We start from the raw sequence: 25,619 nt of genomic DNA, 5'->3' as shown, positions 1-25,619 counted from the left end.
CCCAACGTAATAAATAATTTACAGATCCTCTCCCTCCCACTTCTCAACCTTTCCACCCCTCTTCTCCCAATCCAACCAAGACCCCTCATACACTCCAATGCGAGCCGGATCATACCCAGCCTGGACAGCCAACTGCGCTGCGGCACGAGCACGCACACCAGCCTTGCAATAGAACACCATCTCTCCATCTTGTTCCGAGCCGGGCTTGGGAAAGCCAAACCGCGTCTCGAACTCGTCCGGTGTGAGGAATAGAGCGTCGGGCTGAGACGCGAGCGGGATGGCCACTGCTGATGGGATTATTCCTGTGCCGGTTAATTCGGCGGGTTCGCGGACGTCAATTAGGATTATGGGAGCGTGAGTTGGGCTTGTGGGTGAGTCGGCGGGAAGGGAGGCGTTGATCTGGGGGGTTGAGTTAGTATATGTTTTGGACATGGGTCGGGTGTAAAACAATTAGAGGAGGGAAGCTATGTGTGACTTGAGAGTAGAAAGTACATAGAATGGAAGCATACCTCCTCGAACCCCCACTGCCGCAGACTATTATCCGTCGAAGAATCATTGCTCTTCCACCGAAGACTCTGTCGCCGGTCATAAGATTGCTGATACTTCTGTGTCTGAACGTTCAAGCCCGTGACCAAAGGACAAGGTCGTGTCCGCGCGGAGAGAGACGTGATCGTTTTAGTGGCCGCGGATGAACACGGGCTTCGGCGTGAGATAGCGGGTCCCAACGGCGCTGTAAGCTTGGCGGATGCTTGTCCAAGCGCTGAGCGTCGCAGCGCGGATGAGAATGGTGTCGCCATGGCTGTGCTGCTTGGGTAGGTGGTTTGTTGGAGATGCGTTTGTTCGGGTTCGGGGTTGTGATGTCAGGGTCTGCCGCCGAACACCGCCTGCGCGTTTGGGGGCATCTGATGGATGGACTGACTGGAATGCGTAGAATAGGTATTTGGCCTAGATGCCTGGTTATAGATTATCTTCAAATTGATCAGATATCTTCTACATTTGTTTCGACATTCAGAATGGCCCTTTTATAATACTATATGATACGTTAGTCGTTATATATCAAGTCGTGATAACAGCCACCCTACCCACTCCGTATGCAAAAAGTTGACCTTCTACGGTCACTAAGTGGTAATATAAAGAGGTAAGATATCCTCTGGTCTAGCTACACTAACTATGCGAGGAGGCTAGACTAAACTGCAAGGTATCTACCTCGATGAACATAACTTTGCATGCGGTTTAGGCTATAGGCTCCTTCTACACTAGGGAGGAATTTCTATTTATCGAGATCTCATACATTTCTTTAGAAAGATGGATCCTCCCTCATGAGTTCAATCACTCCATCCTTGCGTCATAGCCCCAGGCATTTCTTCGGTATTCTTGACACAGCGTGTAATTGGTTGCGACATGTTATAAGGATCAACTTTCCCTCATCGCACTAGTGGTGTCACGCTCCTTTCTATAACTTTTTCAATGATACACACAACGTCAATCTGGACATGATGTAGATTCAAGGGCAGAGTATTCTCATGATTGCCCCCTCCGGACGCGTTTTAAGCGGTTTGGACGGACAAGGCTTTATTGAGGAGAAGTCTGTGGATAGTTTTGTTTCAAAGATTGTACTCAACCAGTCCACGATCCCTTGTCCTCAAGCTCAGGGAAGATGGACCACGCAAACTCCTCGCTGATAGGATCATAAGCAGAATACTCCTCGCCCATCTCATGCCCTACCGGGTTTGATGAGGTTGGGGAATGGTTCCCAGGGTTGATGGAATAAGGTCCTAAGGGAATAGGCTGACTCGCGTTGGGTCCCCCGACAGAGCCAGAGCCAGTTGCAGATCCCTCCCCGACAATTCGGTGGCACATTTGTGCATGATTGACGGACTGGATATCTCTTTCGTGTTGCCCTTGCCGATCGGAATGCGACGATAGGTCGCTGATATCGAATCCCATGGGCATCGCCAACCGGCGGAACGCATTGTCACATAGTTTCCATGCTCTATGTGAAGCGACGCTATGCTCGGACGTTCTGTGGAGCCATCGAACACACTTCTTGGCCAACTGTAGCAGACTACTCTCAGCCTCAGGCATGTGGAAACTGCCAAACGAAAGTTCAAGGATCATGACCGTTGCTGCCTGCATAACATAATGAAGAAGACACCACCAAGGGTGGGCTCCATGTAGCCGGTCAGTATTCGGCCCATCTGGAATAAGATTCGCCATCTGAGTGGCAGATTTCAAGGCTGATACAGCCATGGTATGGGTAAAATGACGATCCTCGTCGGATCCTCTCTGGGAAGTGTTGTGCCGGCAGAGACATGGTCGACCCAACATAATTCGCGCACTATGATATTGGAACGCCAAACCCATCTTCTCGCCATGGGCCTGATCACCATCTTGCACGCGCGTGAAGTCCAAACCAGGCGGAAGTGAGGAGACCCAAACATCGACACTAGCTTGAAGTTCATCAATATGGTTTCTCACACTCCTCCAACGTTGGTGCACAGCGGTTACTGAGTAGACGCGGTCTAAAAGCTCTTGCATCATAACTGTGAGGTCGCAGGAGTAGAGGAAATACAGTCCAGCGTTGGCAGGGAGGCTATGAAGCCATGAGCGAGCGGATAAAATGTCTTCTTCGCTGCCGAAATTGCTAAATGGCGTCTGTCGAAGGTGTGAGCTTGCCATAGCAGTGTTTAGGCGCTTGTCCCGGAGATCTGGATCATCGAGGAGCAAAGTGGCGGATGGCTCTTGCAGTTGAGTTTCCTCAAATGGGAGAGGAAACGGCGAGCTACACATGTTCATCGAGATACAAGTAGTTCGGCCGGTCATCATACCAAGTTTGTTCTCGATGGTGTACAGAGACCACCAGACTCTGTTGCGCACTTCCTTGGACATACTTGAAACCTCTTGGCCGCAGTTCTTCAAGTTGATGCCCAAAGAGACTGCGGACCGTATCGCCAAAGACGAGATTCTCCATGCCCTTAATAATGACCTGTCAGCTTCAATCCTAAAGAGTAGGATTTTCCTCTATTACCTGTGAATTTGATCCGTAGAAAGCAGATAGAACGCGATTAAGCCCTCCACCTGAACTTGCTGAAGATCTGGATGGCGAAACAGGTCACCGCCACTCATGCTCAGCATCCGAGCTCGGGTAAGAAAGAAGAGGTGACTTTGATCATCTCCATACCACTCTAAGCCGGCTGACTGAGCATAGCTGGCGGCAATGGCGAATATAATGTTCAAAATTGCCATCCATTTATCACCAGGTACAGCAAAAGTGTCAAAAAATTTCCGGTATTGATGGCAAAACAAAGGACGATTAATGATTGGGAAATACGGATGAGCCACCTGCAGATAGGTTTCGAAAAGTTTGTCCGCCAGTGGCCGAGGTGGCAGCCAATACATCTGCACCGGCTCCGATACTTCTATTTCGAAATCATCCAGATGATAGTTTGCCTCATGAGGGGCAAACTTATCACCAATCATATCAATTTCGCTGGAGCCAAGGCCCTCAGCTTGGAACCTACTGTGCCTTTCTGCCTCCTCTTGCAAACGCTGCATCCAAGTGATATCCGAGCTCTTTCCGACATGCCCTGTGGCCCGGGATTGATCGGTGAGGTTGATATCATCTCTCACTTGGTCCAGAGCATCCAGTGATCCAAGGGAGGCAGGTGAGCTGTCTTGCTCTCCCCTCCCTTCATCTTGGTTATGTCCTGCGCGAGATGTCGGGCTCCTGGAGATATCCTTGGATACATAGCCTGAGTCCGAATCCTGCTATAGAAATTGGATTTAGTAAGGGTATAAACCGAAGCCGGGAATTTAGATTCTCGGAGCACAGAGAACGATTCGCCTTACCAATAGATCTTTGATTCGCTTAGCTGTGCGTCCTGGCACGAGAAGCTCCACCTCCCTCAGTAGTGTCTGACACTCCTGCAGTTTGCTCAGAAGATCTTCATTTTGCCTGATAACGATAGAATTTAGCCTGCGATGGTCGCGTAGCAAATACAGGAACATCGCCACCGTTTGTATCAATGCTTCGGAGCAGGAATGCAATTTGTGCGAACGTACTTCGTCATTCTCTCACGCAGTCCTGGCGGATACACACACGTCGCCCTTAATTCACGACATTGCCTGCAAACCGGGGCATCGCCGCTGCACTTCGTTTTTCGTAGCCGGCATGATTCGCATGCCCGAGGAACCCGCCTGCCGTGCCTCGGTGAGGCGGCCGACCGTTGTCGAGGGATCGCGATCTTCGCAGGTCTCGCCCCTGCCAAAGATACCGGTGCGAAAGTGGTAGGTGTTTGTGCCAACGAGCTTCTTCTAGCGTTCGGTGTGTGGGAAGCGCTTGCAGTTACCGAGACATCACTTTGGGACCATGGCCCTGGCCACTCGTCTTCCCCGATAAATTCTCTCGGCGGTTGAGACGGCTGTTCGGCCATAGAAACATGTTAAGCTCTGCACCTTTTTAAGTGTTTTGACCTCGTCCAAAAACAACCAGCGCTGAGAGATAGAAAGTTGGCGATAATTAAGAGTGGCAATGGGAGATACAGGAGCGAGAAAACGAAACAAGATTATTTCTACAATGAATCGACAAATTCCCCTTGATGACATTTAGTGGGATACCAGATTTGCTCCAATACAAATGCTTTGGGAAGGTCTGATGTCATTGTTTGGTCATTGTGAAATCAAGCGGAGTCCGATATGCCAATATCAAGAACACCTCGCTCATCAGCTTTGAAGTTACAGTTAGGCTTCAGTTTCTCTTCAAATCGTTGTCTCATGTCGAATAAACCGGGTCACAAGCACCCCGGCGCAGGCTCAGCTACTCACTCGAATGAGCAAAATGTAAGTCGACCTATCTACTCGAACGGCGTCCACAACGCCTAGATGAGCGAACATGGCGCGCTAATGAACCTATCTCAGACCTATGAGAGCTCTGCGCCTGTCACAGGCGGACGACCCAGAGATGCCGGTGATGTTAGAGGGCCATCAGGTCCCCACTATGGCGAAGTAACAAAAGCTATTGCCGCTGAACCGAGCTACGACCGTGAGCTACTCTTTGAACTTTTCGAGACGGTTCGCCGCGCGGATCGGAGCCATGAACAGAAACTCCTTGAGATGATCCAAGATCGCAAGCCTGTGCAGCAACTCCGTGCCTTTCTCGAGGGAATGTTAGCGAATGCCGGACTGTCTGAATTGAATGACCAAATAGTTGGTCGTTCACGCAGAGCAGAGATCGAGAATGACGCGCCTTCAGTTCGTCCCATGGTTATGGACATACACTATTTGTGTGACATTGTCCCGTATAGAGTCCCTGCAAAACCGTGGACAACCGTCACGGACAGCGACGACTTGGTTTCACATTTAGTGTCACTGTACCTGACTTGGGGTTACCCTTTCTACGCCTTTTTCTGTCGTGAAACATTTGTTAAGCATATGAGATCTGGGCAGCTGAACTCGGACTTTTGTAGTCCCTTTTTAGTGAATGCTCTCCTCGCCAATGCGTGTGTAAGTGACCAGCCCAGCCATTCAGCCCTAGTATGATTAAATAAGCCTGACTTATACAGTTCTACTCGGATTACTCGGAGGCATATAGCTTACCTGGGGACGTGAAAAGGAAGGGTGCCCATTTTCTGGCCGAAGCCGAACGGCATCTGAAATCGCATCAATTTGAGAGCGGGAGCGATATCCGTCTGGCTTCTTTGCAGGCATCTCTTCTGTTATATGAGAGGTAATAGTACCTCGGTTTCATGATGTTCTATGTTCTTACTCTGACTTGGTGACTCTCCAGGTACTCCATGGATGGTACCGACGATTTTGGATATACAATGCTCCATAGAGCAATAGGAATGGCGGAGTCACTCGGCATTGTGAACAGTGCTAGAAAGCCACGCCTGGAAGAACCGTATATGTCTAAGGACATGATATCCTCTCTCAAGCGAACTGCATGGGGTTTATTTCAGATTGATACGTAAGGCTTTTTCGATTCGGTCAGAATATTTCAAACTAACCTTCTTGCAGAATCGTTCACATGAACTTCCTCAGACAGAGTCATATAAAGGACGTGAATGTGGACCGCATCGACCGTGAAGAAACGCCGCTGGATGAATTATGGACACCATATCCAATCCAAAGAGAACCCCGATATTCTTACATGAGCTTATATTTTGATGAGGCATGCAAGCTCTCTTACATCGCAAGGGATACGGCTTTGGAGATGCCGCGCGCGCTCATGGATGTAAAGCTCAAGCAAGAGGTATACAGTCGGCTGCAAGAGTGGGGACGGAAGCTGCCCCGGATCTTCGACCCGAAAGAGGTTCAAGCACCGTATATCCTCATCCTCATGTTCGTGCTGCCATTACCTTTTACTCAGTTCTGGTTGGTGTACTAATGGGCAATCTCCCGACAGGATGCGCTATCACACACTAGTGATCAACCTGTGGTGCTATGATCTCCAAGACAATTTGGCATCCATAAAAGCAAGCGAAGACACTCCTGATTCGGCTATCCCGGATAGTTATGCTGTCAAGATCGCACTATCCTCTGCGCGAGATATTGCCTATCTTATCGAAGTTTACAGAGCGGAATACGGGCTGATATATTGCCATCAGTTTGCTATGTATGCTATCAATGTGTCACTGTTTTGCATGCTTGCACAGGAGTCTTTTGATATCTTGGATTCCGATTTCTTGAGTCTCACAAGTGCATTTTCCACCGTTGCCTGCCGTACGAAGGTGGGGAGGCATCTTTTCCATGCATTCAAATTGTCCGTCCGCTCCCGAACGCAAGGTGGACAGAGCCTCAACACTGATGATGTCTCACCTGTGATCAGGGAACTCTTTGGGCCACGTGAAAAACCAGGTGAACCGGACAGATGGGATCACTATGCGGAAGGGTTGGCAGAGGTGGAGGGTGGAGGAAGCTTCCTCGGAGAACTTGATATGGATCCGATCGTACCTGGATTGGTCGACATGCTCAAATGGTACGAGAGAATGAGCATTGGGAAAGGCATCCGGTGGAGAGGAAACAGTCGAGATCCTGCTTTCTAATTTTCTCTTATCATTTTTATAACGGCAACGCTACTAGGTAAATTCCATGAGACTTTTTCCCCACAACTTTTTGGCGCAAGGATAACGTAGCTCGAGGACCCCTCCGTCCCGTAGAAATTAGCCTCGATGTGCCCGCGCTAAATGAATCATATCCAACAGACTACTCCAATCTGGAATGGACATTGATTGTAGTACTGAGAGAAAATCATGGGTTCCAACGAGCAATGATCGCACTGTCACTTTTGTAGGTGCATTCCTCCCTGATATTGTATTGGGAAAGTTTCCTCCCAGCGGCGCATGATTACGAAGATAAAGCTTCAAAGGATACAGAGCTTGCAGTTGCTACATAACATCATCCTGCAACTTCTAGCCTAATTCTGCTTTCTTGTTCCAACTTTGGCGGGGCGTCCTCGACGACCCTGATACTGCAAATAGCCGTAGTAGACACAGCCGGCAATAATTGCGACGACAACGATATTGCCTTTTCGCATGAATTGTTAGTGTTTCGCGACTCTGGTAGCTGGCATCGGAAGTCTTACTGGCAATAAACTTGCCTATTCCACCTGCGGCTTCCAAGGTATTTCCCACGCCACGTAGCGCCATTCTGATAGTGCCAACGAACAAGTCAAAGACGGCCGCCAGGAGCCCATAGATTGCATCGAACGCGCTTTTGAACACGGAAAATATGACCTCAAACACAGAGGTGACCAGGTCCTTGACGGAAGTTATGACTGACGACATGGTTGTTGTAGCGGTTGGGCGTGTTGTGCGGACTTGAGGAGAATGAAGATAGTTATTTCTGCGCAACTAGAGAGAGGTAGATCCTGATTGTGGTAGTAATGGAAATATATAAGGTCAGAAAACAAGTTGTTTCTCGATGACGAAGCGCATACCGCCTCTTGAGTGGTATTTCTATTAGGACAGAGCAAAGCTAGGCAGAACTGGTGTTTCCCTGCTTCTGGTTTTATATTAGGATAGGTACGTTACATCATAATACATCACAAATGGCCTGGTCCTGGCACGGTAAGTGTTACGTTGTGATGACAGCGCGTTTCTCGGAATGCAGACTTATCATTCTTTTAAATGCCTGCACGCTCTTTTTTTTATCATTATATTTAAACTCGAGCTGCTTATAAAATTACTATTTCTTAACTTGAATACCGAGAAGCTAGATTTGGGATGCCATGACGTAAATCTTCAGGACCTTGGTTTAGAAGTTCTGGGGTTTGGGTATTTAGATATATCCCCGGTTTCTTCACTCTGGTTAAAGCTGAGGCTCGTGCAGTGATTTCTGTATGACGCAATTTGTAGCAAAAGGCATCACAGGATTCTCCGTCCCCCAAAAATCTATACAATGCTATCAATCCCTGAGAAGTAGCCAAACGAAGATTATTCTTTTCAGTATGTGGTTGTTGGACAAAATTCACGCTGTATTCGACGCTGGCCTTCACTACTTGAAACTCATCGAGGATCGACAGGTCGGCTGGTTAACTCTGGACCGCAAGTCAGGCGATTTTAAACGCGAACAACAAAGCCTTTGGAAAAAGCTAAAGCTTTTGTTGTTGTTCAATCCTGTAATGGAATGGATTGATCGGACGCATGCTCTGCGTCTTTGGACGCACAAGAAAAACATCTCAGCCGGTAAGTGCACAGAGTCTAAACTACATTTGCTCTTCATTCTCTACGTCGGAAGATGCCGAACAGAATTTTGCAGGACAACGAATGGGCACGCCACAGTCCCATGCTCAAATTAAAGCTTTCGTTGATTTTTACCATATTGACATGGGCGCCTTCGAACCTTCGGATCCTGAGAGCTATCCTACTTTTGAGGATTTCTTCGTTCGCAAATTTGCGCCTAATGCAAGGCCAATTTTTGCGCGAGGGGACCCAACTAAAGCTATCGCCGTGGCGGACTCACGAGCAGTTGTTTACCAGACCGTTGAGAAAACCCGGGCGCTGTGGATCAAAGGGAGCCGATTTACAATTGAGAATCTGATCAAGGACGGTAAACGCAGTGACAAATGGAGGAACGGCCCAGTCGCCAGTTTCAGACTCAGTCCACAAGACTATCACCGATACCACTCCCCAGTCAAGGGAAAGGTCAAGTGGTACAAACACATTGCGGGCGACTACCTTCAGGTCGACCCAGTGGCGCTACATAGCTCTGTCAATATTCTGACCGAGAACGCGAGAGGGTGCGTTTGCATTGAAAGTGAAGACTTTGGCGATGTGCTCTTCGTGGCAATCGGTGCTACGGATGTGGGGACTGTCGAGTAAGTATCAGTTTTCTGATTCCGTCTTCCACGCTCACGGCGCAAAAGGATCCATGACGAAATAAAACAAAAAGGGCACTCTGTCCAAAAGGGCGATGAGCTTGGTCTTTTTCAGTTCGGGGGGTCAAGCATCATTGTGGCTTTCGAGCAGGGTCGGATCGAGTTTGATGATGATCTTGAACGGTTCAGCAATCAAGAAGTTATGGTGGATGTGGAGGTTGGAATGAGTCTGGGCAAGGCAACCCGTCCTCGCGTACCCAAGCCGCGTTGATTGTGGGTGATTTGTATTCTACATTTATGCTATCTTCTTTGCTGATGTTAAACCGGACCTTTTTTAGTACACATCCAGCTGATTTGGTATATCGCGATCTCAAACCGGGCAATGTGTCAGTCAACAACCCGTATTGCAATAACGATTTGAGATCCCAGTTGGGTGCGGCTCTTGTATCTTGTCTTATGACCATGGTTTTCGAGAAAGTTGTTTGCGTTTCTCTACATTTTCGTGGGATAGAGACGTTTGGACACGATTAAACATATCTTAAACATATCTCGAAGCCGCCATTACAACACATCATTTGCTCCCAAAGCAATGACCGTGTATAAATTTCATCACCTCAGCAATGATCAACTTAATGAGTACATCAGAACACGCCATTTCACCCCCCTTCTCCAGGCCGAACCCAGTGATCCAATTTGTCCACCAGCTGAACATTCCACGGCATTTCATTTTACCCCCGAAGCAAAGACTAGGATATAGATTTTACCACCGTCCAAGGCTTCCATAAATATTTTTTAAGTATCACCGCTCTGTATTTCGAGAGTTTCTGGGTTGTGCGCCACTATCTTCCCATCCTTGTTATGCAACAGGACCTGTGGGGACTGTCAGTATGGTCTCTTCGCCATGAGGATTACGATATTTATCTTTACCTTTGGGGGGTGCTTGACTGATCTCTCGTTTGCTCGTTGGTCATCGGTGATAATTTCTTCCACCTGCACGCAAGTCAACATAAAAGACTACCTTCTTTCTGCACGTATCGTTCTAGGAGGAATCGGTACAGCATGGCATTTCTGACTCACCTTCCCCTCGTGTGTTCCTCCGCGAATCCTGGTGAAAACATAATCACCCTCGTGAATAACATTGCCATGCTTATCTGTGATCTTATTGGCTTCCATCTTCAGCAAAATTATCAATGAACAGTCAGTCTTTTTCTGGGCCTGAGAAGGAACGGGAGGTTCATATGAACATCCTATTTATTCGCCTCTCGTATTTCGACTTGCTTTAATACGTCAGGCTGATGTAGGTCCAGCGAGCCCTCCAAGTCAGCGACGTCAAGATCTTACATCATCAAGTTTCTGTACAGGATCTAAAATATGATTCCCAGTCGCAAAGCATGCTGACATCATAAAGTAACAATTCCATGGCCAGATGTAGTGATTTAAAGTCTATGTTGACATCAAATAGACCGGCCTTACCAGGTTGCGTTGGATAAGCTGGCTACCTTTCTCCAAGCCCCTGTACCAATTGGCTCAAATATGTCAGCCTGGAGTACATCCCCATGGGCTAATTTTCCTCCTAATAAAACATTTCTCGATCTGTATGAAATGAACTCCATTAAGACTAATCACCCGCACTCTATCCGTGACATGCATGATGCAAAGCTAGTCACTTAGGACTTATTCCCATATCGTTTTAGAACTCGAGCCCTAACTTATGTTCCGCATCTTCGTAGATTGCCATTTTCTGAAGAGCAGTAAATTCCTTTTGGGGCGAATATGATATAGAGCACTGTGTGCTATAAGCAACTCCTGCCACCGGCCTCCACTTCGCCCGCTACGAAACCAGGATGATGTGCTCGATAGCAATCAACTACACCATTCACTTTCTAAGGCAGTCGTGACTTTCCCAGTTTCCTGCTCGAGGCAAGCGCACTGGCCAGGCCAAACTGCGTTGAAATCCCGTTGACGCGATGTGTCGAGTTTAGATTCTTAACGACAACCATCTGGTAACAGGTGGCGGAGCCCTGGCGAGAGGCGATGACGGACCAAGCGAGAAAGAGTTCCCAAATCTATCATGCATTAGGCTTGACAACACAAGATTAGACCACGGATGACACTCACCCTGTACCATCTAGGTCCATATTTGGCCGTAATTGCTTCAAAATTTCCGATCCAGTTACGATACCATCTCCAAAGCGTCCCAGAATAGTGGACACCGATAGTATCAATTCTGTTCGCCGTCAGTGTTTGTTCAATTGAGAAAATGCATCTGGTCGTGAACCCACCCCTTAACTTCAAATCCAGCTTGTTCCAAGCACTTGACGTAATACCACAGAGGAGTCGAAGCGTCTGCGCCACGAAAAATGTACTTATTCAAGTACAAACCCCAGATGAAATCCTCGTACTGCCATGCCTGTCTCAGGCCAGAAAGCTGAACGAACATGCTTCCATCGTCGTTTAGCATATCATAGCACTGGCGGAAAAATCCGGTAAGCTTCCGGATACCGACGTGCTCCCCCATTTCCAGCTGTGTAATTTTGTCATACTGCGTGCGGGGAATATCGCGGTAGTCCATACAGAGGATCCGGCTCTGTTGTTCACTGATTCCGGCCTTCCGGAGAGCGTCATTCCCCCAAGCGGTTTGGTTTTCCGCAATAGTAAGCCCCGTCACTTTAGCGCCATAGTTCAGACTGGCAAATTTGGCCAACGTTCCCCAGCCGCAGCCAATGTCCAGCATCGTCTCGCCTTCTTTTAGGCCTATCTTCTCGCACACGACTGCCATTTTGTTATCCTGCATTTCCTCCAGGCTTTCTTCCTGCTCTGGGTCCGAGATGATTCCCGAGGTGTAGATCATACGAGGGCCGAGGAACCAGGCGTAATGGTCGTTGCCGCGGTCATAGTTGGGCCGGATCTGCTCTTCATCCTGGGACTTTGTGTGGAAGATGACATCGGCGAAGAAAGTGAAGACGATGAACTTGAACAGCTGCCAGGTAAAGGCGAAGTTTGCCCAATCATGCCGATATTCCATGACGTCGAGTACATCCCCATTGAAGTCCACCAAGCCGTCCAAGTACATTTCAGCGAAGGTCTGCATGGGGATCTTGTTTCTACCATGCCATTTGGACCGGTCCTCGTCGCGCTTGAAGGTCACATAATGTTCAATGGGTCGGCCGGGAAGTTTGACTTTCTCGTTGGTGCGTGGGCTGCAGGTCGAAGTCCAGGTCCAAAAGGCCACCAAGACAGGGAGGACCAAAAGTAGGGCAAGGAACACGAATGTTTTGATTCCTCCGCGGAGTAGGAAGGTGAGGAGGGCGGGGACTCCGGTGAGGGCGCCCACTAGAAGGATGTTAGAAAAGCTCTCGTTTCCAGCTCCGTCGGCTGGTAACGGGGCATTGTGAATAGCTGGAGACTTTAAACGGAGTTTAGCAAGCTTTCGACCAAGCTACACGACGGCGACATGGACTAACAGAGGTCGTCGCGATTCCACAGTTCTCGCCGGTTTCAAATTCCGAAGGTTTAGCTGCGGGAGTCTTAATGAAGTCGATATCACCAGATAGCTCAACCATCTTGGACGCTCTAGCACTCATTGTATCCTCGTTGAGGGTTTCTTTCGTTGCTGGATCAGAGACGAGAAGAAAACGAGGTCGAAGAGAGGGAGCCAGACATTCTGTGCGTGTCGATCCTCCCGTGCACGTGTGCCCTTGCGTGGTCCGCGGGGCCCGCGGGCCCGAGAAAACAGTACGTACCATCTCGCCGCTACGGACCTCGCACCACTCTAGCAGCTGAAGCTTCTAAATTTCACCAGAGAAGATAGATCGTCTGTGACCAATAGATAATGTCACCCTTATGCTTCGTGATCACGTGGACAACCCAGTTCTCACCAAGCGCGAGGCTAGGAGTACAACAGCCCCTCTCAAAGTATTTTGATTGCTGTTCATTCTACCCTAGACAAATAGCTGATGAACATCCAAAGCAATCCTCTCTTGACCAAAACAGAGAGACAGAAAATAAATAAACATGGATCCAAATACAGCATTTACTATCAAGGCAGCCTCCATCTCTGATGTTCCCACGCTGGCAAAGATCTTCAGTGATTCTTTCCTCGATGACCGTCACACACAAATGAAAAGCCAGGGCAAAGACCCATATGATCTGGAACAATCAATGGCGGCAGACCTGCCTCGACAGATCGCATCGCCTACCTCGATCCTTTTGAAAGCAGTCGACGAGTCCACAGGAGAGATCGTGGGCTGGATAAGCTGGGGCTTTCGAGGATTTAGTCACACTGAGATTGCGGGGCTAGACCCCGACGTCGCAGGATTGATCTCCAATGAACCCGGGTCTCAAAAGCCTGCCGAGAAAGAGAAAAGAATTGAAGCATCTCAAGAGCGGCAGCCTAAGTTCGAACCAGACCTTGTTGATGAAAGTCCAATCAAACAGCTTGAAAGGATCACAGATGCTGATCTAAGGCGCTGGATGGATAAAGTCATGCCGGACGGCACGAGGTGCATGTTTGTAATTTCTCTTTGTGTCTCGCCCAAATGGCAGGGAAAGGGCGTCGGGGCATCTCTCCTACACTGGGGTACTCAGACAGCTGACGCGGTCGGGGCTTTTATCTGGGTTCATTCATCAGAGGGAGCATGGCGGATGTACCAGAAGCATGGCTTTGAAATCTTGGAAACCCTTGATGTTGATTTAGATCGGTATGCTCCTTCGCCGCTACTAAACAACCGGGGCGGGATTGAAAAGTGGGGACATTATGTCTTCAGATATATGAAGCGACTTCCACAGGGCTAGTTATAGAAACCCCAAGGCCAATGTACAGAGTGTCTGGATTTCTAGGCGGGCGGCACACTGAGATCTCAATCCTAGTACGCAAACAGATCCACGTTCGTCGTATCGAACACTATAAATGGAGATCATTGATTCACATCCGGTGCCCACAAAAGACATCACAACCAAGAAAAAGCCCTAAGGGGTAGGATTTTGACGACGTCTACTCATCATTGTGTTTTTTGATGCGGTCATGAATCGGTAAATTGTCAGAACATGCCAAAGATTGACTCTTTCTCTCAATTAATACACCCGAATCTACCCCACCGCTTCCCCCGGTGTCCTAAGCGCACCGACTACCTGTTCCGGAATCACGGATAGCACGCCACCAGTCATGACAGACGTCTCGCTGAGATAACCCGATACAGGTGGCGAGGGTATCGGAAAGGTGTCACGGGGTCCGGAGGGTCTCTGGGGCACACGGATAGAGAAATAATCCGCGTTAAGTGGGCTGACATGTGCGGTATCGACTTCTCGACGTGACTCGGGGCTGCTGGGCAGACGGTGGGCCTGTTGCAAGACAGGGAAGCTTCGAGAGAAGATGACTTTAAAGGAAGGAATGCTGGCGACGATGATGGCGACGCAGACCTCGACAGCTGACCAGTTCAAGGCTTGGACAAGGACCCCTGATGAAGATTAAAAAAGAAAAGGGACGACGGCAGGGAAACCAACAGGTATAATCCACCTGGAAATGCCGTATAAAAGTAATGCGGACGATGCTGGTTGCACAGACCCTAGACAATAATTATCTTAGTATCCACAGAACAGCACAGAAAGGAATATATCCGGAGCGACGCACAACAGTCCCAGCCCGAACATTACAATCAGACCTGCCTTGGCTCCGGGTCGAACTTGAAGCTTCAACAGTTGCGGAATGGGTAAGAGGAACAGAGCTGCGTCAGTGGCGAGCTTAATGCCGAAGGAGACGTAGTAGAAAACATAAAGGTCGATACAGGCGCCCGCCACTGTAGTAGGGTGAAAAAGCTTGCGGATAGGGGAACACTGGAATATGACGACAAACAGTTCCTCGATGAATTCGCAGATCACGAACGCCATGACAAAGTAGTATAGCCACCGCAAACGGGTTACCGAGAAGACCTTGAGGTATAAGAGACAGAATGATATCTTAATCGATGTCAAAGAGATGAGATAGGAGATTGATGTGACAAAGTCGAGCTGGATTGTATTTATTAGTCTTGACGTGAATTGTGAGGGCACGCAGTTATCCAGTACCTTCAAGAATGTAGTTACCGTACTCATGTCCGGTGCGATGACCGTAAAGTGTCTTCCATAGCCGTATCGAGTCACTATGAAAAGGTCAAACTAGGCATAGCATCTCGAAAAGAATATTGGCTTACTCCACATGGAAATAAAGCATAACACGAAGGCAAAGACCTGTTTATAGCCGGCAATAATTTAGTTAGCACAGCCGGGGATGAGTATCCCTCACTCCTTGGGAACGGCCTACCCAACTCAGATAGAAGAAAACTTGATCAGAAAGTGTAAGCCAACTCTATACCATCAGGGAACATTTCAATCCTCGCGTCACGTACCGTCATCGACATCAAAACGTCGCGTATGAATTTGGGCTGTAAGGCGAACACAAGCGCCTAAAGAAGCCAGCGCAAGCATTATGGTATTACAGGCGATGATATCCGCTACTTTCGATCCCTCTGATTGGGTCGAAGGCATGAGACTTCGTTGTATCTGGCCGCCTGCCAGGGAGCCACATTCAGAAGTTCAAGTCATAGTTGGATATCGGGTAGGTTGTCGGGGGTTTTGGCTCTTCGCAAGCTGGCGAGGGAAAAAGCCAAGTGGTGACACACAACAGTCTGTAAGCGGCTTGGTGAGCATATTTCAGTTCAGAAGTCGGGCGCGTCTGTAGGCTCCTCTAGTTCTGTTGTTGGGATAGGATTAGCGTCATCGAGATGGAACGGTCCCGAAGGCGGTGAGGACCATCAACGACAAGATGCTCTTTTCAAACAAGTGGGACAAAAGAACTATGTATACCAGCCGGTTCAATAATGAGACAACAAAACTCCCTTCATTAATATTATTCTAAGGTGCATACCACGAGGATGGACACATCAGTCCGATCCCGGAAAGAAAAAAAAAGAAAAATCGCCTTCAAAATAGCGGTCCCACATGGACCGCACACATCATACAGACAAAAACCCTGCGGTGACAAGGGGATATGGAGGACTTCCGAGCCAGATCTCCCGCTGGAGGTATACGTGCAAAAACCGGGTATTCTGGACAATCGTGAACTTTTCCTCCGCGGAGCACACTGTAAAATCAAGAGGAATGAAATATTTCAAGGCCATCCATCTCCAGGATAGAAGGCCAGTGCTGAAAAACGACAATGTGGCCAGACTATCTGGGAAAGGAGGCTATGCATGCACCAGGTTCAATTGTTGGAGAAAGGAAATACTTAAGCCCGGGGACGGAAGGTGAGTAGGCAGTCATCCTGGGACGAGTTAGTGATTATGGCCAAGCAAAACCAAAGTGATTGACAAACTTACCTGAGGGAAGATGGTGGCAAACACCTTGATATCCTCTGACTTCGGGGTCGGGGTATGCTCCCAGTCCATCTCCATACTGGCCTTGCCGATCATGCCCATCAGTGACAGCTGGGCGTAGGTCTGACCCAGGCAGTAGTGGGGACCCGTACCAAAGACCAGCCAGTTCTTGGTCTGCTGCTCGGCTGTGCCGGTGATCCAGCGCTCAGGCTCGAACGAGTCGGCATTGGGGTACGCATCCTCGTCGTGAGTGGCGGGCCACACCGAGGGAATGATCATCGAGCCCTTGGAGACGGTGATTTTGTCGGTGATGGGGAAGTCTTTCTTGACCAGGTAGGGGACCATGATGACGGGGGGACGGTAGCGCAGGGTCTCCTTGACGACGGCACGAGTGTAGGGCAGGTTGTCGAGCAGATCCATGGACATCGGCACAGTGCGATCACCATTGCGGACGCGCAGGTTCTCCTCGCGGACCTTGTCCAGCACCTCCGGGCGGTCAGCCATCAGCTGGAACAGCCATGTCGAGGCAGCGCTAGTGGCATCCTGAGAGGCAAACAAGAACGTGAACACAGTCTGGGCAATCTCGTAGTCGCTGAAGTCACGCAGGACCTGAGGAGGCTTCTCCGATGGGTCAACCTGGATACCCTGGGCAATCTTCTCCCGGTACTTGGCGGAATCCTGCTGGGCCTTCACCCAGGCATCCATAATGCAGGTAATTTCACCACCGGCGGCCATCCGGGCCTTGCTCTTAGCAGTGCACTTGGCGAACTCCTCGAGCACCATGTCCGCAGCCTTCTTGCCGTACCACGTCTTGGTGAAGGGCAGGATGATGGGGAAGTTGACCAGCTCCAGCGCGGCAGTGATCAGGTAGTAGTTGTCGGCAATCCTCTGCACGGCCTCCTCGGAGATGTAGTATCCAACAAACGTGCGGCACGAGAGAGCAGTCATGAGCTCACGGAACTCGGGCATCCAGGGGCGCGGCTCGAAGTTAGCCGTGGCCGACTTCTCCAGGAAGCGCTTGTAGTAATCGTCGAACACCTCCTCGGCGCGGGGAAGGTAGCAGGCCAGCGCTTGGCGGGTGAACAGGCCGTTCAGGCCCTTGCGGTACTCCACGTGGTCCTTGCCATCCAAGAACACCCAGTTGGTCTTGCCGAGAAGCTTGTGCGCGGCATCCACCACACAGGGCTTGACGAAGCCGGGCGAATTGAAGATCTTGCGGGACATGTCACGGGTCGAGGCGATCACGACGAACCTGACAAGAGTTTGTTATGAGCGGAAATTCCGGCGTCTCGGAAATTGAGTCCTTACTTGTGGAAAACGGAAACGCAGCTCAGCTCTCCGCTGTCCCATTTCGCCTTGTACTCGGTGAACTTGGGGTTGACAGACTGCAGGAACGGGCCCATAAAGGGGATCTTGTACGCAGGTCCAATGATCGCGCCCTTGAGGTAGTGGTACTTGACTAGAAAACCGAGGAGGTTAGGACAAAGACGCACTGGAAAAAAATCGGAGACCACTCACACTGATCATAGACAACAGCTGCAACGAACAGGGTCACCAGCAGTTTCCAGGCCGTGAGCCCCTCAAGCACGGATGCGATCATCCCCGGCGCGAAAACCTTGGGATACAGAGTCGCATCGGCCGAAGGCGAGATGAAGCTCCCAGTGATGTTGACCATGGCGAATGAGTTCATAAACGAAACTCCAAAAACAGAAAAAGAAAGTCGGACTGAGAAACAAAATCCCAGACCTAGGAGACGGAGGAGGTGGAGGAGGAGAAGAAAGCGGGACGGGAGAAATTCTTCGATAAGGGGCGGATGTAAATTAGACCCGAGGAACGCCCCAAGTCAGACACGGTCCTTATTATTATTGGATTAATGGATAACGGTACCTGACGGATAGAATGCTATTGCTTATAACTGAAAGGAAATAATAATTGAATCTATTCGTCTATCCCCTTAGGCATGCATGGAAAATCTCTTCACGATGTATCTCGAGCATAGTATGAAAAATGCACCAACGATTATCTAGCTCGAACGAAGGACTGGGAAGTAACAAGTACAGCAAATTCGCTAGGTCGCATCAGATCTCTTGAATTCACATTCATTATTGTCTTCTCCTAATCAGAATGCCTGCAATGGTCATGACCGCCAGTTTACGCGGTACATAACGTGATCTCGGTTACGGCAGACCCGGGATCCGGCCACCGACTGATTGGTTCAAGCCCTAACGGGAGTGCCAAGACTGTGCTGCTGTATACCGAGTTCAAAGTATACCACCTGGGCAACAACAGAACGGGAGGTTTATAGCAGGTCAACGAGAATAATAATATCCACACGAATTGATTGTATCTCTCTACAGCGGGAAAAATAGTGGACACCGGCAATTACCGCCCAAACCCAAACCAGCCACGGCCCTTCTTCTCCTCGACTTGCGGCTCCTCGCGCTTCTCCGCGCCATCGGCGCGCGGGTAGTCAATGTAGTTCCACGCCACATCAAAGAACAGCGGCTTCACGGGTACGGGTAGCATCTGCGGCGGGTACGGCACTAGATTGTGGAGGTCTGTCTGCGCACCTGCGAACTGGTGCAACCGTTCCACGAGCGGCCGCTGGCCAGCAGACTGCAATGCATCCTCTGCTGTAAGTTTCTCGAGAGTCACCAGTCCGCGATACTGAGCAACGAGTTCCCGGAGAGTCGACTCCAGGGTGCCAACTTGCGTCCGAGAGACATCGAGCTTCGGAGGCCCCTCGGGGTCGGTTGATTGGGAAGTGGCGGCGGAGTTGACAAGGTCCAATGCCTGCGAGAACAGCGCGAGGGCCTCTGTGGATCTGCCCAGAACGCTGTGAGACCGTCCAAGAGCCAGACACCTGAATCGAGAATATGGTCAGAGAGGAACATAAGGAAACCATGGGAGATTGCCATACCTGAGAGCCCGGAAGTAGTGGCGCTTGGCCCCCAGCTCTTGCACAAATGCAGAATCAGCGGCGACCCCGGGAAGTTCGAGAATGAACTCCAAACTCTGCAGTGTCGAGTCGTACAGAACCACGCGCTCCCGGAGCTTGTTCAGCTTCTTCCCGTTACCCGCAGGGCGTTTGGCGCCCTTTTTGCCCTTCACGGGCTCTTCCTCCTCAAAAGCGAGACCGTCCTGTTCACCACACAGTACCCGGTTGCGCCCCACGCGCCATCCCACCAGAGTGTAGTTGACAGCAGTACGGGTGATCTGGAGCGCTTGCATTCTCTTGTCACCGGGATCAACGCCCTCGCTGGCCAGATCATCGATCGCCGTCTTGGTCGCATCGACTGCGTCCTGGCTTGCAATAATCACATTGTCGTACGCAGCAGCCTTGTCCTTGGCGGTGGCAGATCGTCCACTGCTCTCAGCCAACCAGGACGTGAGGCTGGTCTCTGCGGCAGAGGCAGCAGCCAGTGCCTGTGAAATTGAGGCATCCTCCAGTGCAACAGTCCGCGACCTCCAGGTAATCGATCCGGGCAATTCCTGCACCTCCCCCTCGGCAGTCCTCCGTGTTCCTGCTGCTTCTTCGGCAAGGCAAGAAGGGTCGATCTTTTCGACCTCGGATCGCATCTCAGAGTCCGACGGGAAAAATTCAATGGCAAGCGAGGATGTAGGTTTGGAGCGTGGCAGTTTCATCTGGTAGGCAGCGTAGCGCAGACTGGGGTCGACAGTACCGGACAAAAGGTCTCGAAAGGCGTCCTTCTTGACCCGTTGACCCAGTGCAGTGTATATCACCCTTGCAATCGAGTAATCATGGAGACACTGCTCCCACTTCCGCTTTTCCAGCCACAGTGCTCCCGAGATAGTCGCAGAATAAGCCCGGGCTTCAAGGATGTCAATGTCGCTCGCTCCCGAGGTCGATTGTTCATGGAGCAGCGAAACGAGGTGCTGCGCATATCCAGTCGCCTTGGTCAGTCGAGAGATAATGTGACGTCTGGCAGCGCCGGATAATCCCTTGGCAGACGGGTCGGCAGAGTGTGTCGATTTCATATTCATCGCGTGGGCCCACGCTCGCTCCGAACCCAGAAGCAAGAGATGCACATAACTGTAATGAATAAAGCAAATCAGTTAGAGATCATGAGAAAGAAACCATTGAAACATACGCAACGTTGCTTCCGATATTTTCAGCGCCCACAGCCGGTTTGGCCGTGTACTTGCGGCCTTTGGCGGTGGTCTGTCCCAGCTTCTTGCGCAGTTTATGCAAGCGGCGGGTGGTGTGCGCCCGGTAGGCATTGTAGTCGCCCGCCAGGAGCACCTCCTCCCTCTCCCTGAAAATGAAGTCTGTGATTTCCATTGCTGGATAGGGAGTGAGTGCAAGTCGGTGGGTGAGTTGGAAGGCAGAAAGGTGTGGGAGATGCTGAGTTGGTGGGCTGCACGAAGGCGGTGCCCGTTTCGGCCAAAGGCGCGGCAATTTTCCTCGTCTTTTCCATCCCTAAAGCTCTCCAACCTTGAACGCCAACTTCCTGGACCTTGGTTTTCTCAAGGCACGACCTTTCTTCAGCGAGCAGCTTGGGTCTTGCATTATTGTGAAGGCGCGTCTTCCTTTCCAGCTGGGCAGAGCAAAGGTTCTGGGAGCCCTTAAGTTTTTTTTCCTTTGGTACGGCATCCGGTCACTCACCCAAACAACTTCCTCCAAACATTCAACCGCGAAGGCAGCTGGGCTTTTCTAACTTCTACCTGGTAGGGAAAGTTGTTCGTCGCGATATAATGCCATCTATCAATCATCTCCGGTGATCTCAGCGTTTGAACCCGCAACGATCGGGGGTGATGCTCGAGCGAGCGGCCGGGTGCTTCGAGAGCGCGGGACGGCGTTTCCTCCAAGAGTCCAATGGCGCGATTCGGTCCAGGAGAACACTTCCCCGTCATTTCTGGAAACACCATGGTGACGGCCCGGGTGCTCCATACTGGTTTCTCGCTCTCTTGCCGCCGTCGACTCAACGACCGTCCCCGGGTCCAAGCTCTTCGACCGAAAGCAAAAATGCCAACGATGCCGCACCGCCGTTTCTCGACTTCCTCTACCCGCGAAATACCCAAGAGCCCCCCATACCACGCCTCTCTCGTTTCCCCAGGAGACTTGGACTGCGCCGGAGGAAGAGGACGTTGGCCGGCTATCCAAGAACATATGTCTCGAGAGCCTTGTGTCTTCATCAGTCTCTTGCCAAGGCGGTGGATGTACAAGAAGAGAGCCCGGAAGCAGATGGTTCCCAACACCAGGAGACGGACCACCTTCGACAGCTCGAGGCAGAGAAGAGGCTTAATGCCCTGTTACATGAACAAGGGACCGATTATGAAAAGGCCTGGACCCTGTACGTCTCGCTAAGACGACCGCCACGCTTTTCTTCGGAACTTCTTGCCTATCTGAGTAGTTCCACAGACCGAACAAATCAAAGGCGGGCTTGGCGATGTTTTTCACGCATTGCACCGGCAAAGCTCGATGCCTATGATTGGAGCAACATCCTGCGGTCCCAGGTCCCATATGGCACGGTCTCAGCCATGAAAATGCTATGCGAACGATCGGCTTGGGACTCAAAAACCCGTGCTAGGAAAGTCTGGCCACTGGTATTTACACATTTTATCCACAGTAACCGATGGAAGGACGCTTTAGAGCTGTGGAATCGGAGTTCACAACCCTCGGAACAAACGAATATACCGTCACCGAAGCAACTGGTTTCCCGGGTCAAAGAATCGACCCTCCTCGTCGACGCTCGTGCTCTAGGTTCATTCCTATTGCGGAATCGGGAACGGGTCAGCGATTTCACAGACCTTGCCTCATGCCTTCTTGATCGAGTCGTTAGGTCATCCAGCAATTGCGAGAGAATCACCACGGGAGGGTTTCTACAAGTTTTGCAGATATATCGGTCATTGAACATTGCCAACGGATACCATTATTTCCACCTCATCAAAACCTTGCAGAATTTGGGTACCCGATCGGCTTTCATTCGGTCTGTGGCGGTTTACCGTCACCTGCGTTGGCAGCTGCCCGATGAGAAGCCACCCAGGAAGCTCTTGGGGGCCTTTCTGGACTCTCTGGTGTCTTTCGAGATTACAAGTGGCATCCGGTACTTCTTGAGCGAACTGGCACGCTTCTACTCGCCTCCGTCTACCCATGCCTACAGACTAGCCTTGATTGGATTTTCCAGAGCCGGCGATGTGGCACAAGTTAATGAAGTGTTCAGCAGGCTGGTGGCAGACCATGGCATGCCACAGAGTCGGAGGCTATTGACCCCTCTTCTTTATGTTCATGCGCGGCATGGGAATGTCGAAGAGACCTTGCGACAATTTCAAAGGATATCTGAAGAATTCAAATTCGAGCAGAACACGGTCTGCTGGAACATCCGTATTGCTGCACACGCAAACGCCGACGACTTCCCTGGGGCCTTTTCAACTTTCGCGGAGATGTTACGGAAAGGCATTGAACCAAATTCCTATACATACGGTACCGTGATGGGGATTTGTGCCAACCGAGGCGATACCGCCAGTGTCCGTCGCTTGCTCAGTGAAGCCAAAAAACATCAAGTGCAGATCACGATGCCGCTACTTGACACGGTTGTGGAGGCATTTACTCGACACGACCGTATGGATCTGGCGGAACGAATTGCCGTAGCTTGCCAGAGCATGAACGTCCCAGGGTCGCGCGTTCGGATGTGGAACATACTACTCACGCAGTACGCATTCAGGGTGGACCTGAAGTCCATTGCTCGGGTGCGATTACTCATGCGAATCAACGGCGTGCGACCAGATTCCATGAGTTATAGTGCTCTCATGCTTGCGTTCACTCTCATTCGTGAGCCGGATACGGCGCGGCGTCTTTTGAGAACCCTTCACCGGAACCAACACCTGCACGCCACCCAATTCCACTATGCCATCGTCCTGATGGGCTATGTGAAAGCTCGAAATCGAGACATGGCGCACGTCATTTTCCGGGAAATCGAAGAACGATTCGGACGAGTTGGACTCAGCGCCTATCTCTTGAAACTGAAGGCTCAGATTCAACGGGACTTCCAGTCAACTACAGATGGCCTTGGGCACAAAGAGCCGAATCTACATCTCAAACACGCTGAAAGTTCCCTTGAGAGAATGACGACAGACATCGACACAACATCTCTGGCCAGCAAGCTCCCATCCCCCGGCATCGGTGGTGCGTCTCCTTCCGCCGCTTTCGACACCAAGGCCTACGAATATCTCATAACGGCGTATGCCTCGAGAGGCGCTACTCAACAGGCCAAAGAAATTTTTGATCGATTCGCCGAGAACCGGCGGCCTTCGGCTTCTTTGGACAATGAGAGTGATTCTGTACCATTCAACCTGGCTTCTTCCTTGATGACTGCATATCTTAAGGATGGAGATCACGACAAAGTTGCGGAGCTCTGGCACGTTGTATTCTCTCGCGGTGTCGAACTGGCTCGTCCCATTGACCTCGATGAATTACTATCCTCTGGACTGCCGCCGTCAACCGCACCGTCGATGCCAGAGCCTTTCGTCGAACCGCCGCGGCCATCCCTGCCGACCGGGGGCCCGAACAATGAGGAGCTCTTGATCAGCCCCTCCCCCGGTATTTCTGTTCCTGAAAAGCAGATGGAGGTCCTAGGATCACAGCGTTTCATCCTTTCCCGACCTCTTTCGGTTTATATTCAGTCCTTGGCCATGCAGAACGAATTCAAGAAAGTTCGGGAGCTCTGTTCAGAGGTCGAGGCGGCTGGATTTCAGCTGTCCACGTTCAACTGGACGCGTTTCGTGGAAGTCCTTTCGACCTCAGACGAGTTTGCCGACCAATTGAGAGCTTTTCAGATGTTCGAACAGAAGTTTTCGTATCACTTTCCTGGCTGGGCTAAGCTTCGGCTGGGCTCCGGGTTCATGCCTAATCAGACTTCTACAACCGCCTACCTGATCGACTATCTCAAAAGACGCCGCAAGTTGCCACGCAATATCATCACCAAGACAGTCCGAGAGTATTGGACTCAGTTCCGGCCTTGGTTCATGCAGCCCACCTACACCTGTGTTGTGAAGCTCGCTGCCGCCTTACTTAAGATTCGAAACCGAAGCATTTTGGATGGCGGCGCGGAGTTGAGGGCTGTGCATGCTATCGCACCCAAAACGCTTAATGCTATTGCTCAGATGCCTTATCTACGCGACAGCGTTCAGGGCACGATCCTTCGTGGACGCGCGGACCACGGCAACCGGTCAAAGGACTGGACCAAGCATGAGCCATTTGTCTGGACCGGTGGTGTTCTTGGAGGTCCTGGTTGGACTCGAATGAAGGGTGGCATCAGACGTGCTCGCCGTGAACCCCGCCTTGTGAAGCGCCCTTTCAAGGAGGTGTCGTCCAAGTTCAAGACATCATCTTCCAATGAGCCCGCTCCGGATGATCTGGAGGCGGTCATTGCACCAGAAGACCAGCAGGATCTTTCTCACGAGCATCTGTTGCTGCGCAGACGAATTCGGTATGGGTCTGCTGTGGTCGAGCCGCGTGACTCCAGGCTCGGCAAGAAGAAGAGTGTGCCCCTGAGACTCTCTCCAAGGGAACCGAAGACCACGACAAGCCCACCGACACCGGTACCCACAGCACAGCAGAAACCTCCGACAATCCAGGATATTCCGGCCCAGAAGGATCTCACAGCCGACAAGCCCCCCGCCGTCAAGAGGCACCCAGATCCCAGGCCACGAAATACCCCCGGGCGTCTGCTGCACCCACGGTTCCCACGTGCCACGAGACTTTCACCCGCCAGAGATCCGGCTCTAGGAAGGAAGTCCAAGCAATTCTGGTTCATCGATCGGCCGGTGCGAACTCTGCTCCGGAAGAAACTGCGCCCTACACGCTCAGAGGACAAGGTCGAGGTGGCGGACACCACATTGCCATGGCTCAAGGGCGAGTAACATGTAATTATTATCATCACCTGTATATCATCAGCATCAAAGCCATGTACATTATAATCCACTGTCTACTA

General features: G+C 50.7%; 11 protein-coding genes across 11 annotated transcripts; 4 read left to right on the top strand and 7 right to left on the bottom strand.

Annotated features, from left to right (window-relative positions):
* Window positions 1–18: 18 nt before the first annotated feature.
* N7474_009312 (rhodanese-like domain-containing protein) lies at window positions 19–797 on the bottom strand (the record flags this gene model as incomplete). Its single annotated transcript, XM_057200722.1, has 2 exons — window positions 19–399; window positions 510–797. 2 exons carry the CDS (start codon window positions 795–797, stop codon window positions 19–21), a joined length of 669 nt encoding a protein of 222 aa, XP_057048709.1.
* Window positions 798–1,617: 820 nt separating this feature from the next.
* N7474_009311 (fungal specific transcription factor domain-containing protein) lies at window positions 1,618–4,893 on the bottom strand (the record flags this gene model as incomplete). Its single annotated transcript, XM_057200721.1, has 5 exons — window positions 1,618–2,974; window positions 3,029–3,768; window positions 3,850–3,955; window positions 4,118–4,314; window positions 4,825–4,893. The coding sequence occupies 5 exons, from the start codon at window positions 4,891–4,893 to the stop codon at window positions 1,618–1,620; spliced, it is 2,469 nt and encodes an 822-aa protein (XP_057048708.1).
* Window positions 4,774–7,043, top strand: N7474_009310 (transcription factor domain-containing protein; the record flags this gene model as incomplete). Its single annotated transcript, XM_057200720.1, has 6 exons — window positions 4,774–4,839; window positions 4,918–5,502; window positions 5,562–5,725; window positions 5,786–5,965; window positions 6,016–6,339; window positions 6,404–7,043. The coding sequence occupies 6 exons, from the start codon at window positions 4,774–4,776 to the stop codon at window positions 7,041–7,043; spliced, it is 1,959 nt and encodes a 652-aa protein (XP_057048707.1).
* A 371-nt stretch (window positions 7,044–7,414) lies between these two features.
* Window positions 7,415–7,784, bottom strand: N7474_009309 (uncharacterized protein; the record flags this gene model as incomplete). The annotated part of the gene is made up of 2 exons (XM_057200719.1): window positions 7,415–7,524; window positions 7,583–7,784. 2 exons carry the CDS (start codon window positions 7,782–7,784, stop codon window positions 7,415–7,417), a joined length of 312 nt encoding a protein of 103 aa, XP_057048706.1.
* A 662-nt stretch (window positions 7,785–8,446) lies between these two features.
* N7474_009308 (putative phosphatidylserine decarboxylase) lies at window positions 8,447–9,587 on the top strand (the record flags this gene model as incomplete). The annotated part of the gene is made up of 3 exons (XM_057200718.1): window positions 8,447–8,684; window positions 8,737–9,316; window positions 9,365–9,587. The coding sequence occupies 3 exons, from the start codon at window positions 8,447–8,449 to the stop codon at window positions 9,585–9,587; spliced, it is 1,041 nt and encodes a 346-aa protein (XP_057048705.1).
* A 1,612-nt stretch (window positions 9,588–11,199) lies between these two features.
* On the bottom strand, window positions 11,200–12,900 carry N7474_009307 (S-adenosyl-L-methionine-dependent methyltransferase; the record flags this gene model as incomplete). Its single annotated transcript, XM_057200717.1, has 4 exons — window positions 11,200–11,382; window positions 11,435–11,543; window positions 11,599–12,722; window positions 12,781–12,900. 4 exons carry the CDS (start codon window positions 12,898–12,900, stop codon window positions 11,200–11,202), a joined length of 1,536 nt encoding a protein of 511 aa, XP_057048704.1.
* A 430-nt stretch (window positions 12,901–13,330) lies between these two features.
* On the top strand, window positions 13,331–14,110 carry N7474_009306 (GNAT family N-acetyltransferase; the record flags this gene model as incomplete). Its single annotated transcript, XM_057200716.1, has 1 exon — window positions 13,331–14,110. The coding sequence occupies one exon, from the start codon at window positions 13,331–13,333 to the stop codon at window positions 14,108–14,110; it is 780 nt and encodes a 259-aa protein (XP_057048703.1).
* A 294-nt stretch (window positions 14,111–14,404) lies between these two features.
* Window positions 14,405–15,859, bottom strand: N7474_009305 (putative integral membrane protein; the record flags this gene model as incomplete). Its single annotated transcript, XM_057200715.1, has 5 exons — window positions 14,405–14,772; window positions 14,819–14,880; window positions 14,946–15,322; window positions 15,380–15,453; window positions 15,700–15,859. Coding segments are annotated over 5 exons (1,041 nt in total), but the record flags the coding sequence as incomplete, so codon positions are not given.
* A 718-nt stretch (window positions 15,860–16,577) lies between these two features.
* On the bottom strand, window positions 16,578–18,340 carry erg5 (C-22 sterol desaturase erg5; the record flags this gene model as incomplete). The annotated part of the gene is made up of 4 exons (XM_057200714.1): window positions 16,578–16,613; window positions 16,669–17,917; window positions 17,974–18,124; window positions 18,184–18,340. The coding sequence occupies 4 exons, from the start codon at window positions 18,338–18,340 to the stop codon at window positions 16,578–16,580; spliced, it is 1,593 nt and encodes a 530-aa protein (XP_057048701.1).
* Window positions 18,341–19,047: 707 nt separating this feature from the next.
* On the bottom strand, window positions 19,048–20,968 carry N7474_009303 (signal recognition particle subunit SRP68; the record flags this gene model as incomplete). The annotated part of the gene is made up of 3 exons (XM_057200713.1): window positions 19,048–19,528; window positions 19,586–20,719; window positions 20,778–20,968. 3 exons carry the CDS (start codon window positions 20,966–20,968, stop codon window positions 19,048–19,050), a joined length of 1,806 nt encoding a protein of 601 aa, XP_057048700.1.
* A 473-nt stretch (window positions 20,969–21,441) lies between these two features.
* N7474_009302 (putative translation regulator (Cya5)) lies at window positions 21,442–25,548 on the top strand (the record flags this gene model as incomplete). Its single annotated transcript, XM_057200712.1, has 1 exon — window positions 21,442–25,548. One exon carries the CDS (start codon window positions 21,442–21,444, stop codon window positions 25,546–25,548), a length of 4,107 nt encoding a protein of 1,368 aa, XP_057048699.1.
* Between the last annotated feature and the right edge of the window lie 71 nt (window positions 25,549–25,619).

Source organism: Penicillium riverlandense (genome assembly GCF_028828495.1).
Source record: "Penicillium riverlandense strain IBT 135883 chromosome Unknown utg000008l_segment0_segment0, whole genome shotgun sequence".
NCBI classification, from domain to species: Eukaryota; Fungi; Ascomycota; class Eurotiomycetes; order Eurotiales; family Aspergillaceae; genus Penicillium; species Penicillium riverlandense.
The sequence above is the reverse complement of the archived record's forward strand: the minus strand, read 5'-3'. Positions and strand labels throughout refer to the sequence as shown.